Below are 16,758 nucleotides of genomic sequence, written 5' to 3'. Positions count from 1 at the left end.
AGAAAATTTGTTTTATAAGGCATCTAGTATAATAATGAAAGAGATATCAAGATAACACAGTCTCAATGTTATCTTGATATCTCTTGTTAACTAGCTATCCATGCATATACCAAGAAAAGCAAGAAAACTGAATGAAGTTTTAATTACCTTCTAACATTTTGGACTCTGATTTGACCAGAGGACTTATGGCTAACATTTTTGAAAACGTATACAAAAATCTAGGAACTAAACCAAAATCGCATCATAGTAATGCATTTTTAAAGCAATGCCACTTGCCTCACATTCATGGGTAACTCTTCCTAACCATGATGATGCCAACGCTCAAATGTACATTGTGAGATCATGACACAAATTCCACCTTTTTGTACTTGCATCACGACAGTGCACATGAATACATAAGAGGTAGAGTTTGCGTTGTAATGTCACAATGCATGATTTGTCACTTGCCCCCCAAGTGAAGTTACAGACATAGTGAATGTACACGAATAATTTGTCCCATTTCAGTGCAAATATGCAGGGCCAAACCTACATTGGTTACATGCTAGTTTAACTCTTTGAATTCTGAAAAGGTTTGCTAGAAGTGCTCAGAATTCTCTACCAGAACTATAGTTCCCTTGGAAGAACAGCTTTAAACCAGTTGAAATTTGTGGCTGACAGGCCACAAGAGTCTCTGAAATGCCAGCAGATGGAAAGCTCTTCTTAACTGTAGTCACTTTGATGTGAAAGCCAGACTTCAATCTTAAAGTATACAAACAGCAGGCTTGCTAAGGGAAAACAAAGCTTGCCTTTATTTTTTTAAAATTCGTACGGCATAGTTCGGTGTCCATGCTGCTTTTTCTTGCTGGGAAATCCTTGTGAGGTCCAGTAGCCAGATGTGTAGACTATTTAGCTGTGACAAGTCACGTTGCCCGGGTGCACCACGAGGAGGCTAGTCTACATTGCACCGAGCTGGGCTGAGAGAAAGTGACTGGCCGAAGGTCACCCAACTGGCTTTCATGCCTCAGGCAGAACTAGAACTCAAAGACTCCTGGTTTCTAGCCCAGAACCTTAACCATTAGACCAGACTGCCAAGAGATTGTTCACTTAGCCAGAGGTCATTTACTGCTTTACCATTTTACCAGACATATTGTTGCCTAGAGGCCTCCCAAATGCCAGTCATCAGTTGATCTTACCTTAAATTAGAGCTAATGCTAAATTAGAGAACTCAAAGAACCTTTAGCAACTCCAATAGTAAGTGGCCATTTATAAGGCATTACCCAGATCCAGCTGGACAATCACACAGTATAGCTGGGCTAAAGCCATTCTAGGAAAATGCAATTCCAAAAAAATATTGACGTTTTCCCCAATTTCTTCAGGGATCTAAGACATTTTTGGAGAGTAAGAGAAAATTACTCTACATTCCCTATCATTGAAACATTTGATTGCAACAAATGTTATTTTCCCTATTGTGCCAAAGAACCAAAAAGCTGCAAAGTGAACTCTTATCAGCGTCACACATAAAAAACAGGTAGAGCTTTGATCACACTGTTGTGGCTGCTATCTTGACTTCACATCCTGTGGACGCCTCTGATTAATGGAATAACTGGGAACAAAATGGTCCCCAAATGTAAAATTAAGCAGATGTAGGCTGCATATGGGCCCTCTAAGAGACTATTTTTAATTGTTGTATTTGCGTCTGTGGGAGGTGGGTTAAAGGAACGTAGGCTGATCGTTCCCAGATGCAATGAGCTATAGAACAAAACAGATATATTAAGTCAACTGGCCATTCTACTGAAGTTGCGACATCCTCAGCCATTATTTCTGTGGTTCCACTATCTTCAGACTAAAAAATGTTGCCAATCTCATAACTGATAAGTAATGAATGACAACTTATAATCCTCAAGTGCTGGGTTCATGCAATACGCTAACCCTAAACCAACAAACCACATCTTAGCTTAGCTTGTTGTACAAATGAGATCATAAACTCAAAACACTACTCAGATACCACTAAACCCAACTAGTGACTAAGCTGCATAATGTCAGTATCTATTCAAAAGTAATACACTCCTAATACCTTTTGGGTATTAAACACAGGCACTCATTTAATCATTTATAAAATGTACGTCCCACGTTTTGTTTTTTCGTTTTCACCAATCTTGGTACACTTCACATGAAGCCATCCTCATCTTCCTTAATTCCCTAGCAAGCATGGCCAATGGCTATGGTGATTAAGGTAACTGAAGTGCAATTCTTTGAAGAGTACCAAGTTGTGGGATGCTTTACACCAGGTCGTACAATGTGAGGCCGTGGCAAGAAGCAACTTCTCGTGGACCTACTGTACTAAAACATGGTTTCCAAACTGTCTAGGAGCTTAGATACTCCTTAGACATTCCACTCTATTCCATCTACCTTCCGCTAGAGAAGAATTGCAGGTCAGTCACGTGTATTTAGATCCGACCTCGCAATTTTTCTGCAAGCGAGCTAGAGCAATAGGGGTGCGCTACTAAGAGCCCTCAGGAGAGGGCAGCCTTCTCTAGCGCCTGTTGGCGTCTTTCCCCCAAAGACACCAATCCGCTGAGATGCTACAGATTGGAGAGGCTCTGCCTTGGGGCCGTGCCTCCTCCAGGGCCGCCTCATGCTGGCAACGCAGTTGCTCGATCGCCTCCTTTCCGCCAAAAGAAGCGGAAGGAAACGGAAAGAGCCCCAAACTGGCTGCTGCCTCTCCCCCGCCCTGGAAGACGCGAGCTAGGAGGTGCAGAATTGCGCAACTCGCCGACTGAGCGCAGCCGGAGAAGCTGCCCGCCTTCCGACCAAGGCCGCGCGGGAACGTCGCGGGCGACCTTTCTCCATTGTTCTCCAGTCGTTCCCAAACGGGAAGACGATGGGGGTAACGCCGGCGCGGCAGCGGTTTTCTAGCGGCTCTTCTGATCCTCGGTGGAAAACTGGATGATGCGTGAGCGCAGGTAAGGCATGTTTACCGTCATCGTCCTCAATATTGCTTTCTTGGGAAGGAAAGGCCCGCAAAAACGTTTAATACCCAGGGGATCCTCACGGCCCCGTAAAGACGCAGGCTGCAATCCTAAACAGGTTGGACCTCGTGGGATTTGCTACTTTTGAGGAAGGTGGACAGAGGATCGTCCTGCTCGAAATGTGGGCAGCAATTCTATAGGCCTGGACATATCCCATTGAGTCCAGTGGGACATTTCTGAGGAAGTGAGCATAGGATGGTGCTTTTTTTTTTTCTTCCTCGCATCTGCTTCCAAGCAACAGGCATTTCAGCCTTGCCGCTTTTCTTGGCATTACTGTACTGATTGTCTCTCTCCTTTTTTTGGAAAAATTGCGGTGCTAGGGAATAGCAGAGAGTTTACAGGTGAAAGAAAATGTTCAGTTGCCTGGTAGAAGCTTTCTCTGGCATAGCCTCCCTTCATTGTATACTTGTCATCTTGTGCCATGATCAGCCAATGTGCCCTTCTGATGGCTCTTAGCAACAGAATAGTTTCTGCATAGGCCATTATGGGAAAACTTTTGTTTTGATAGGCAGTGTGTCAGCCCTTAAATACAGAAATGGCACAGCAACCACTTCAATTTGATTTTCCTGAGATATGTTATCTGTAAAGCAGTTCATACATATTTGATGGTATACAAAGTGCCTTGTATCCGTTTTTCTCTGCCTGGCTGAGTTGTTATGGGTGGCAGGCTTTTCCTGCCATACCTTGGAGATGCCCGTATTTTAATTTGGAACCATTCTCATGCCAAACGTATTGAACTAAAGCCCTCCCATGAGCTAATTTTGAACCATTTTGAGTAAGTATGCTGTGAATTCAGCATAGAATAGAGCGGAACCTTCCACTGTCACCAAAATAGTTTACCATCTTAAAATCGATGGCCAGCGGCCACGTGGGCAACCAAAACAGAGAAGGCAAGACACCATCAATAAGGACATGCAAATTGAGGGCCTGCCCCCTGAGGATGCGGACGATGGGGCAAAGTGGTGTTTCAGGATCCAAAAAGCAGACCCCGTGATAGTGGGAAAATGCTAGGAAGATGATGCTGTGAATTCAGTCCAAACCTGGGTACCTTTTCTGGGAGTTCACTGGGGTTTATTTTAAGGCACTGAATTTACCCCAAAAGAAGAATTTTTTTCCCCAATAATAGTTGCACTTTAAAGAGAAACTATCTTAGATTTGCTGAGGATTTAGCTATCCTCCTTGGGCTGGTGAGCATCTTAAAATCAAGATTGACTTCCTTTTGTGTAAATATAATATGCATAAGTGGTATTGTAGATGCACAGCTGGACCATGTGTGTATTTACACAAAGATAATTGAATGGAGTTTAGTTTCTAAGTATGTGTAGGACTGTAGTCTGATCCTATTAATGCTTCCTTAGAAGTTCCACTTTTTTCAGTAAGACTTGCTCTCTGATAAGTGGAAATGTAAAAAGGATTGAAACTTTACTGTGAAATCTAGTGCACAGGTATTTTAGACGTTGCAGAATTTGTATATGTCTTATTTTAAACACAGGCAAAAAGAGAGTTGGTTCAGGAAAGGATGTTACTAGTCTTCAAACCTAGAATACTCTTTTGGCCAGATGTTATCAGCAATGTTAAGTTGCATTTACATTAAATAAATATTTACATGTCCAGATTAGATTGTTAGCTGCCTGGAATACTCTGAGAACAAAGGAATGCTGGGTTGTGTATTTGGCATTAAATGTTCAGTTTGGCCCTTGGTAGAGGTGATAGGTATTTTTACAACTGCATGGCTGATAGGTTTGGGCCATCATGTATCTTATACCTAGGCTTGCTGAATTTATTTTATTTAATTTATCACATTTGTGAAGCGATCTTCCCCATCTCACAATCCAACTACTGATCGTGGCCATCTCACAATCCAACAAATAGTAATGTAAAGATCACTGTACATCAAATAGTAAATGCTGTGGCTGTTAGGGTCTCATATGCCACTCAAGAGCTCCTAGGGAAGAGTCAAAAAGCCATCTGCAGCTGGTGGAAGGTCTTGAAGATTGATCCTCAGGTATACCTCATAAGCCAATTTGCCCATTGTCCATGTTCCTTATTCAAGCATCACATGGTTGACCGGAATTAGAAAAAATCCTGTGTATATGTGCTGGATTCAAATATACTAAGCTGTGGTTTGTTTTAATCATGGTTTGATAAAAACTCAGTTTATACTGGTATGTGTAATGGTTGCCTAGTCCAAAATACTCAGTCTCACAAGCCAGAGCTTAAAGATAACTGATTTATTATAGGAATAGTATGCAAATACAGAGAAAGCTGAGAATGAGCAAAAGCGCGCCAAATACAAACTAAAAACCCTTGCCTCCCAACCAATCCCGCCCCATCCCCTCTTAGCAACCACCCCCTCCCAGGTGCTAGCAACCGTTACCCATATCTGCCTGAGAAAGCAACCTTGAACAGAGTTGCAAACCCAAACATACATTCCCAAGCAGCAAAATAAGGAACAGAGAGAAGCGGAAAATTACCAGCTAGCCTTGCAGCCGACAATACACAGATCAGAGGGGTGACATGTGAAACGTTACAATGTTAGCAGAACGTTGAAACAGTGAACATGACATATCGCCCCCCTAAAAGAATGCTAAGGGCCTGGCTTGGCCGGATAAGCTGCATGAAATCTAGCAATCAGCTCAGGAGACCGAACATCGTAAGCCGCAACCCATTCAGGATGGGGGAAATGTTTCCAACGGATGAGATATTGCAAGGTAGAGCGCCGGTGGCGGGAATCCAGTACTTCTTTGACTTCAAAGTGTTGTTGGTTATCAATCATAATCGGTGGGGGTGGTGATGGTTGGGGATGCCATCGGTCGGATGGGAGAAACGGCTTGAGTAAACTGCAATGAAAAACAGGATGCAAACGTTTAAGATTATGTGGCAGGTCCAACTTGAAAGTCACAGGGTTTATTTGTGCAACAATGGGAAAGGGGCCCACAAATTTGGGACCAAGTTTCTTGGATGGTTGTGGTGACTTGATGAATTTCGTGGAGAGGTAGATCTTATCCCCCACCGTAAATGTAGGTTGTGGGGAGCGCTTCGCATCCGCATGTTTTTTATAAGAGGTTTGGGCATGGTGGAGAGCTTGTTGGATTTTTTGCCAAGAGTCCGTGAGATTTCGAGCCCAATCTTTTAGAGAGGAAGGGAGAGACTGCGGATGTGGGAGCTCCGGTATCGGGATAAAATCACGGCCAAAAACAGTCTTAAAAGGAGCTTGGCCAGTGCTTTGATGTACTGCGTTGTTATAACCAACCTCAGCAAAGGGGAGAAGGTCCACCCAATTGTCCTGTTGATAATTCACAAAAGCACGTAAATATTGTTCCAATGTGGAATTAACAGCCTCAGTAGATCCATCCGTCTCCGGATGCCACGCCGTAGAGAGGGCTTGGTCAGTGCCAACCAATTTCATAAATGCCCGCCAAAACTGTGATGTAAATTGTGAGCCCTTGTCACTCACCAAGCGGGAGGGGCTCCCGTGGAGCCTGTACACGTGTACGAGAAATAGGCGGGCTGTTGTGCGGTGGGAATGGAAGCGCAGGGAATGAAGTGCGCTTGTTTAGAGAAAAAGTCTTTCACCACCCAGATCACCGTTTTACGTTGACTGGGTGGGGGGTCAACTATAAAATCCATGGATATTTCTTGCCAAGGATAGGAGGGGTTAGCCACCGGTTGCAGAAATCCTTGGAGTTTTCCTGTCTTGCGCTTGGTTGCCGCACAAACCGGACAAGCAGCGACATAAGCTTTTATATCTCTCATGAGAGTAGGCCACCAAAATTGACACCTGATGAGGTGGAGAGTCTTAATGTATCCAAAATGTCCAGCCCGTTTATCATCATGAGATCGCATTAGGATCGTCTTTTGTAAAGCCTCAGGCACGTAAAGACGATCGTTCTTCCAGGCAAAGTGCCCGTCAAAAGTAACATTGGTTACATTTGCCTGCAACCAAGTATCAGATTTCAGGTGGGAAAGAAACTGTTGTTGCAACTCTGACAGAATTGGCAAATGTCCCAGACTAGAGGGGGGAGGAGTGGCTGTACGTTGAGCTTGCTGGGTCCGCGTCTGACTACGCATCACCGCTGCCAAGCCCAATTGGTTTTCAGTCCACACGGTACCCTGAACAGTTGGCCCAGGGCTAGAATCTTGGGGTCTACGTGATAAGGCGTCAGTCAAAAAGTTTTTCTTTCCCGGAATGAATTTGAGGGAAAAATCAAAGCGGCTAAAGAATTCCGCCCATCTAAGTTGCTTAGGGCTAAGTTTGCGACTGGTGCTTAATGCCTCAAGGTTTTTATGGTCAGTCCAAACTTCGAAGGGTTGAGCAGCTCCCTCTAATAAGTGGCGCCAGGCCTCCAACGCTGCTGACAGCGAACGCTTCTTTTTCCCAGACATGCCACCTCCTCTCAGTTTCCGTGAACTTACGAGAGAGGTACGCACAGGGTTTCAAGCGACCCGAATGATCCGCCTGAAGTAGAAGGGCTCCGATGGAAAAATCGGAGGCATCGACCTGCACTACAAATGGTTTCGCTGGGTCGGGATGTTTCAGGACAGGCTCAGTTGTAAACAGCTGTTTGAGCACGTCAAATGCCTGTTGGCAGGCTGGTGTCCACTTAAGTAGCGCTCCTGGATTTTTCGAACGCCGCGTATCCCCCTGAGCTTTAGTTTTGAGTAAGTCAGTGAGGGGGAGGGCAATTTCTGCGAAATTTTGGGCAAATGCCCGATAGAAATTAGCGAAGCCAAGGAAACTTTGTAATTGGCGCCGCGTGCGTGGGGGTTCCCATGCGACAATGGCTTCAATTTTAGCAGGGTCCATTTCAATGCCCTCTTCTGAAATCCTGTAGCCCAGATAATCAATCTTTTTCTGATGAAATGCACATTTAGACAATTTAGCATACAACTCAGCCTTTCTCAGTTTAGCGAGCACTTGGCGCACCAAGTGAATATGTTCTGTCATTGTTTCAGTATAAATCAATACATCATCCAAATATACCAACACCCCTTTGAACAGGTGGTCATGCAAGACCTCATTAATTAATTGCATAAAGACACCAGGCGCTCCCGACAAACCGAAGGGTAGCACTTTATATTGGAAAGCCCCCAGAGGACAGTTAAACGCTGTTTTCCACTCATCCCCTTCCCGTATACAAATACGAAAATAGGCTTCCCTCAAATCCAATTTTGAGAAAATTCTCCCTCTGGCCAGATGTGACAACGTATCTTTGATTATGGGCAAAGGATATTTATTTAAAATTGAAACTGCATTGAGCCCACGGAAATCTGTACATAGTCTCAAAGAACCATCCTTTTTCGGTCTGAAAAGGACAGGTGCCCCCACCGGAGAGTTAGCTGGCTCAATAAAACCCCTGGCCAGGTTCTTGTCAATGAACTCCCTCAATGTGGCCAGCTCTTTCAGGGACATAGCATAGATTTTTGGGTTAGGCAATTTTACATTGGGCAGAAATTCAATAGCACAGTCCATCTTTCGGTGGGGCGGCAAGCAATCCGCCTCCTTTTCTCCAAACACATCTGCGAAGTCTTGATATTGCTCAGGCAGCCCTTCTAGCGGCTCAAGCGTTTGTACAGTCGTTGTGGCTGCCCGTCCACCCTCATTGTCTCCCAGTAAATCCTTTTCTGGCACCTTGTAAAATCCATCAGCAAATGTCACAGTCCTATGCAGCCAGTTGATAAAAGGATTTTGCTTGACAAACCAGGGCATCCCCAAAATGACTAATGGGCCTCCCACCAGCGCTATGACAAAAGGTAATTTCTCCCAATGACTACCCATTTGCAGTGCCACCAGTCCTGTGGAGTGGGTGACCGGTTTCCCCCCAGCCATAGTCCCGTCCAATTGCGTAAAAATCATCGGCCGCTTCAAAGGGAACCTAGGGAGGTTTAAGGCGGCTACGAGATCAGGGTGCATCAATGAGCGCGAGCAGCCTGAGTCAAGCATAGCCCACACCTCCACAGTTCGGGTACTGGATCCCAATTTCACCTTGACCGTCAGGGTAGGAAAATTCCCACTCACCGAATCATGGTCGCGCCCATCTCCTTCCACCTGCCCTACGGCGCCCTTTAGAGCAGGTGGTTGCCTTTTCCCGCCAGTTGTTCGAAATCCAGTTCTTCCTCCTCTCCCCCGAATTGGTTGTCGTTAGGATCGACCTCCGCGCGGGCAGCCCTCATCTTTCTCGGTACCGAAGGAGATTTGCCGGACGACTTCCCTGGCTGCTCCTCGGATCTCTTCCTTGGGCACGCAGCGGCGCGATGTCCTTCTTTCCCGCATCTCAAACACTGTCCTTTTGCGAAACGCCGTTCTCTTTCTTCCTCCCAACTTTTCGGTTTGGGGCGGCTTGGGAATCCCGGGGCACGGGCACTTTTACTTGACTTCCCTTGCTTCAGTTCCTTGTTATGTGCGAAAGTCTCTAGGGCGTTTTCAGCACTGCCGGCTAGCTGAATCCACCCATACAACATTTTCGGATCGTCACGTCCCAAAGCCCATCGGAGGACCTCCGTCTCCAGTCCCTGTTTGAACATTTCCACTAGAGTTGACTGGGACCAGTCCTCCACCTTTCCAGCCAGGGCTTTAAACTCCAAGGCATAGTCCGCGACGGAAAGAGATCCCTGGGAAAGTTTCCTCAGCGCCCGTTTTGCTCGTTCCTGGGCCAAGGGGTCTTCGAAGTGCTGTTTTAACGCCCACAGGAACTCCTCAAATTCCTCTAATTCCGTGGCTTCGGTTTGGCATAACTGTACATACCAATCCGCTGCCCTCCCCTTTAGTTTGTTGGCGATGGCATTAATTTTGCCATGTTCTGAGCGAAAGCTTCGCCCCCAGTCCTCCATATAGTTCCTGGCATTGGTAATAAAGAAGGACAACTTTGTGGGATCGCCATCAAACTTTACCATGAAAGGCGGAGGGGTTCTTGTCGACTCTTTTGGCTCAAGTGGTTCTGCGAATGCCAACGACCGCCTGCTCACCGCCTGCGATCCTTCCTTGGTCACTCCCACCTCTTTTCCCTTCGATTGCCGAAAAAAACGAGTCCTACTCCTTCCCCTGGGCAATGGGGACCTCACCACCGGATTGGGCTGTCGGGTTGGAATTTCCTCTGGACCCTCTCGCAGGGACCCCGACCCTCTGGGGTTTTCCTTTAGCATGGCAACTAGAGATTCGATTTTTTCCTCTAGTGCTTTCATGCGTGCGGTGGTAACCGGTTCTTCCAATGGCCCCGTGGTCACCACAACCGTAGGTGACAACGGGATCTCCGGTTCCCAGGACACTTGTGGCGATCCGACCTCGGAGTCTCCTTCCTCCCCAGTTCGATAGTCATCCCCTGTAGCGCCACTCACTTCAGACTGCAAACCCTGGTCTTCCATCTGGGTACCCCGCTTATCCTGGCGGGCTGCCCTCTGAGCTCGGGAGCTCGGGACCACAAGCGCCCTTGTGGTGTCTGGTTCTTCGCTCCCTTCGCTCTCTTGCAGCCTGGGTTCCGACATCGCTAGCGCTCCCCTTCACCGAAGACTTGGATGGGACTAGCGGAAGATTTGGTTATGATTCTCAGCTTTATGTAATGGTTGCCTAGTCCAAAATACTCAGTCTCACAAACCAGAGCTTAAAGATAACTGATTTATTATAGGAATAGTATGCAAATACAGAGAAAGCTGAGAATGAGCAAAAGCGCGCCAAATACAAACTAAAAACCCTTGCCTCCCAACCAATCCTGCCCCATCCCCTCTTAGCAACCACCCCCTCCCAGGTGCTAGCAACCGTTACCCATATCTGCCTGAGAAAGCAACCTTGAACAGAGTTGCAAACCCAAACATACATTCCCAAGCAGCAAAATAAGGAACAGAGAGAAGCGGAAAATTACCAGCTAGCCTTGCAGCCGGCGATACACAGATCAGAGGGGTGACATGTGAAACGTTACAATGTTGGCAGAACGTTGAAACAGTGAACATGACAGTATGTGATAAATGTACCAGTATATATAAATGTACCAGTTTATGTATACTGGTATGTGATAAACAGTGGTTCACAAATCATGCTGAGTCCAAGCACAGTCCACATAGTCAACATTCAGTCAACATGAAGCCAGCTATAGCTGCAACTGTGGAGAGCTGTCCCTTATGATCAGGAACTGTGTCTGCCCTTTTGTAATAACACAGCATCCAAAATTGCTGAAAATGTGTGGTTACTACATATATTAGAACACCACATTAAGTAGAGCAATATTATCTTGGGATGGATTGGGAGGTGTTTCCGCAGAAAGCCATCATTTACCTAACTCAGGTATGTGTGAACTTTATGTAAGTCATTGAAGATGAATAATTTTCTAGGGCAGCCAAATTACAGACTAGATATCTGGATCTGCACAATGTGCTAAGCCAACTCAAACTTTAGTATGATTTAGTGTGATAGTTTCTTCAACCAACCATAGTTAGCAAATAATGGCTTAGTGTGCTGCATGATCCCAACTACAGTTGTATATTAAATTAAATTCCTGGAGACCGAGTTCTCATCATCTTGGGAAAAGTTGAAAGTGTTAGATGTAATTAGTTAGGAGAAAGAGATTATTTGTTATATTGATGATAGGACAAATTTATTTTTCCTACTTTCAGGAGTAGGACCCAAGCCAGTCTAGTGAGGGAGATGAGGGAAACAGTTTTACCTTTAGTCTTATTTTGGCACAAATATAGTGCTAGCTATAGATGCAAAGTTCTGTAGGAGTTGCTTTTAGAGTAAATACTGTAATTCAGGTGGTTGATATATGTGAGTAAATTAACCTATCTTGTAGTACATAGCATGTGAGAAAGAGAAGACATGATAATAAAGTAGTACTGATATAAAATGAAAAAAATGACAAACAAGAACATAAAGGTTGAAAGGGGGAGAAAACCTGTTTATATGTAAACTTATATTTTTGTCGCATGGAATAAATCTGAAACAATTATTGGACGTGTGAAAGTGCAATCCTCTAAGTTTCTGGCCTGAAGCAAGTATGTTATTAGGATGTAAACAAGTAAAGACCTCCCTGAATTGAGCTGAATTCCTGGTGACATCCATGTTGGTTTCTTGGCTGCAATACTGAAAACCTTCCACTCATTGCAAATTAGATGTCCTTCATCACATGAACTTTAAACCATTTCCCATCCTTTCCCCAAATAGCTGACATTTATTCTACTCAGTGGAAAGAATCCTGAGTTCTTTGTAGAAGGTGGAAAAACGCGAAGGGAAACCAGAGAAATTGGGCTTTAAGACCACAAGACCTCTTCCTCTCTTTTGCAGGAATCCAGATGTAATGCTTTTGAAAAGGGTTTTTTAAAATATCCTCTTCTCTCTTCTGTGCCTGTTTTCAAGCATTATAATAATTATTAAACAATACAATATTGTCCATTTGAAGATTTTCAGATACTTCCCAAAGTGGGATAAAACCACAAAGAAGTCACCCTTTCATTCTGACAGATTTCCAAATTGCAGCCTCATTTAATCTCTCTCTGTGGATATTATTAATGATGTTCTTATACACTGTTAAATACAAGAACAGGACAAGATAAAGGATTTGTGTCTGTGATCAAGCTTACTGTACAAGCTCATGCCCATTATGAAGCTTCTAGTCCTTAGTGTTTTAGCCTTTGTTCTATTTCTGACTATTGTACCTCCTGGAACTCCTTCCCCTTTCTCTAATTCGTCCTACATCTGGAACTGCTTCTTTCTCCACATTGTTTAGTCCTCCTCCTTTTTTATAAAGACTGTGGCCCTATTCCCTTGGTGTCAATTCCCTTGGCCTCAGTAAATGAACAAAGGCTCCCAGAGACAAGCAGCCTAAAATTCCATATCATAACACAAACATTTCCAGTACAGCATCCCAAGAATAAATGAAGTATTAATATATATATACATTCTGTTTCTATGCAGTCTAATTTTGTCAGGACTTCTATGGGCTTTGTAGATTAATAACAGGGAGAAGCAAGCCTCTCCTTCAATTTGGATGTCATTTTATAGCAACCTAATTAAAAAAATCCAGATAGCTGTTTACAGCCCTGTTCCCTGAATATATTTGGTAATGAGGAGCAGCTTCTTGCCTTTGTTCAGAGACATTAAAACTTCTGCTTGTGTTTTTGTGGCAGGACCAGGGTGCTGCTAAGGTTTGACTAAAATTAAACTTGCATTTTGCTTATGCCCAGATTCTCCTCTCATTTCCAACTATTCTGTGACTTCTGAAGTTTCAGGATACTGATCTTTAAAATTTCTGAGGCTGAGTTCACTCAAGCCCCTTTTATTACCTTAATATGTGGGTTCTTGTTGCCTCAAGACACACAAAAATATTGGTTATAATCTTTTTTTTCCCTACTTCAGATCATGTTTATATTTAGCTTTTCAGCATTAATATGAACCTTGAGAACTGAGTATTGGAAAAGCAGACTGCTTGTTTATATTCATGGGATTTGGGAACTGGATTAATAACACATTTGGCATGTAGAGCATGCTATTGGATTCATAATATACTTGGTATGCAGAGTGTGCATTGGAGCACCCTTTCCATTCCATGTTATGTGAGAAATTTTCAGTGAGATGGGTAGGCTTTCAGCATTGGATTTCATTTAACTTTAGTCTTCAATCAAACAATGGTAGATCTTGATACAACACATGGCAGAGACATCCACCTATTATGGAGCTAGCACTTGTGAGTCATCATATCAGTGCCCTTGAAACAAATACCCTTTAAACAACTGTGGACCATAGGTCCTGATTCCTGTTCCCAGCCAGGACAGAATCATCCACCATACCCACTCCAGGTCATGAACATAAGAAGCTGTCTTATGGACAATCTAGCTGTCTTATGGACAGTCCCCCCCCCCCACTTCATATTAATGTTCTCCATCCCTGGCCAGGATGGGTGTTGGTGACAGGAGCTGTAGAGTCCTTGGTTGTTGGTTGGATGATGTTATCTAGTCAGGTAGTGAAACATCTGCAAGGAAACAACCAGGCTCAGAGAGCCCCAAGGACTCCCCATTTCAGCCCTGAGCTACATATATTCTCTTCTCTTGTGCTGTGTAGTCCAGCACATCTGGAGGACCCCAGATTCCATTGTTCTTCAGTGATTGGCAGTGGCTCTCCAGGGTTTCAGAGTGGCTGTTCTCAGCACTGCTTGGTGGCACAGGGGACTGAAACTGAAAAGTAATGTTCAAGCAATGCATACAGTATGATAAAGCTATTCATGAAACAATCTGAAGTTTACAGCCAATTTATTTTGTATCAGACATTGGATTGCTATAGTTCTTTGGATGTTTTACATTTTAGAAAGGAGAAAAATATTAAAATGTAAAGTGTGCAGTTACTTTCAGGTGGCTCAAGCAATAACACATCAGTCTCTTGAACTTGCTTCTAGTTGTGATTATTTGTAGACATTGACAGATACGTCTTCCATCACTGTTTCCTCTGGGATCCCAATGGTTGAAAAATAGTTTCGACAGACTTCTCTGCCCTGACATTCTCCAAGTATATTGATATTATAACGCTAAGAATTCCTAGCCAACATGAGCATCCATTACAGTCCCAAAACATCTGGAAGGCACCAAATAGGTGCAGGCTAAGCTAGAAATATGGGAAATTCAGCAGGGAGGGAAGAGGATACAGGAGAATGTGATAGTATCTTTCAGTTGTTAATGTTATAGCAATGCAACTACATGAGCTGCTGTTTTTGTTTTAAGAGGTTGCCTCTTCAGTGTCTGCATGAGTCATTACTTTGGACTTGCCTTCTTCCAGTCAGGAGGCATGCTCAGATCAGTGATTCATACCAGCATGTTGGAGGTAAGAACAGCTGGGAAGCTGAATCTGAGCAGTTCAGACAAACTGTCTATTTAATCCATGATTTGTTTTCTCTGACTGGCAGAAGCCTTTCTCCAAACTGTCAACTGTTTGGAGAAAAAGAGAACAGTAGGTGTACCTTCCCAAATCTCACCATTGTTAAGGGTCTTGGATTGTTTGCTTGATGTTCCTAAATCAATAATTTATCTTGATCTAAATGGAAAAGTGTACATGTTCCTCTAGTCTGTATTCCTAGTATACAGAGCCTGTCAGTGCATCAGCATCAGGTACTCTAGATACTTTGTTTGATTGATGTCTAAGGAACGGACAAATTTGAATTGAACTGGCTTGTATTTTGGACAGTGGAACAGGGAAGAGGACTTCTATGCAGTTTGATGTAAAGTTCTAAACTTCTAAGCAGTTTAACGTAATATTCTAGATTTCTGTCTCTGATTATGTATTTCCATATAATTTGTTTTGAGATAGACACCGACTGGGATTACATAAAGCCAGGATTTGCTTAAATGTGGCTTGTTGAATAAGCGGTAACCAGCTGTATTCACACATTTATGTTAAACCATAAACTTTGGTTAGCAGACCACAGATTGGCCTGGTTCACTCAAAACAGTAGTGAACCAAAACTACAATATAGCTTACGATTGAAGAGAATATATGTAGCTCAGGATTGAAGTGTAGAGCCCTTGGTGCTCACTGAGCTTGGTTGTTTGCTTGCAGATGTTTCATTACCCGACTAGGTAACATCATCAGTGCGAGTGAGTGTGGGGTGTACTCCCTGTTTATATACAGTAGCCTGCCCTGCCAGTGTTGGGGTGTGTGTTGTTTTCTCTTTGGTAGTTCCTTGATTACGGTATTCTTTTCTGCTTGATTAAGCTACAATATAGCTTAATATGTGATTAATTCTTGGCTCTATTATGATTGACATTCTTGCTTTCTTCACGGGGTTGGTATATTTTAAGATTTTCCAATGATATTCTTTTAATAACTACTTTTATCTTTTTATAACAATTGTTTTTTACTTATTCGCTGCTTTTATTTAATTGTTGTACACAGCCCAGAGTTGTCTTGTGTGAGATGGGCAGCCATATAAATGTGAGAAATAACTAACTAACTAACTAAATAAATAAGGCAGGAAGTCTAAGTTTGAATGCCATATCCCAATCCACATGGAAACCTTGGTAGTACTTCTGCCTCTGAGGTTGGAAGGGGCAAAAAAGGGGCAGATCCAGATCCCTCCCAGTCCCCAGACATGCACATGACTGGTTGCACGGTGAGGGAAATTCTCTATGGAACCCAAGACAGAATAAACTCGCTCCCTTCCATTCCAGCAGCACAAGCCCCAAAGGGCTCTAGATGTGGTGGCACCTCTGTTTTCCTGCTGCCAACTGAATCACTCTGTCCAACTGCTTACCTCCGAGTGAAGTCAGTGGCATTTCAGTAGCAAAATTGTGATCAGGGCCTCAGCCTTTGTGTGGAATTGGGTTCCCTGAATTTCACATTTCCTTGAAGAAAAGCTAGAATGTTTATGCCCTAAATAAATTATGGATTATCAGACTTTGTATAATCCTTTTCATTTATGAAGGTATTAAGAAGATTTTAAGGAATTTGGAAAAATGTAATTTCTCTTTTTCTGTTGTTTAGAGCCAAGCAGCTTCTCATAAAGAAGTTGATCCAAAGGTTAGAGTAGCTAAACTTAGACGGACTCTAGCTTAAAATCCCTAATTAGGGAGTTGAATGATAAATAGTTGTATGACCTCATGCAGCCATGACACAGTTATGTAACTTTGGCACAGAACTTTGCAACCAATCATATCTAATGCCTATTATAGACAGGTCTGTCAGCAATCTTTTTCTCACTGCTAGAAGAGTAACACTGGTCCTCTTTAAAATGGTTGTTGAACCGAGTGAGAATAAGGTTGATGAATGCACATGGAGACT

At 43.6% G+C, this 16,758-nt stretch overlaps 1 protein-coding gene across 1 annotated transcript in view; it reads left to right on the top strand.

Annotated features, from left to right (window-relative positions):
* The first annotated feature begins 2,770 nt into the window (after positions 1-2,770).
* Positions 2,771-16,758, top strand: part of MAP3K4 (mitogen-activated protein kinase kinase kinase 4) — a 107,161-nt gene continuing 93,173 nt past the window's right edge. The window contains exon 1 of the mRNA XM_063307803.1: positions 2,771-2,942. Coding sequence (XP_063163873.1) covers positions 2,926-2,942 — 17 coding nt within the window. The 5' untranslated portion in view covers positions 2,771-2,925. The remainder of the gene's footprint in view (positions 2,943-16,758) is intronic.

Source organism: Candoia aspera, chromosome 1 (genome assembly GCF_035149785.1).
Source record: "Candoia aspera isolate rCanAsp1 chromosome 1, rCanAsp1.hap2, whole genome shotgun sequence".
NCBI lineage: Eukaryota > Metazoa > Chordata > Lepidosauria > Squamata > Boidae > Candoia > Candoia aspera.
The sequence above is the reverse complement of the archived record's forward strand: the minus strand, read 5'-3'. Positions and strand labels throughout refer to the sequence as shown.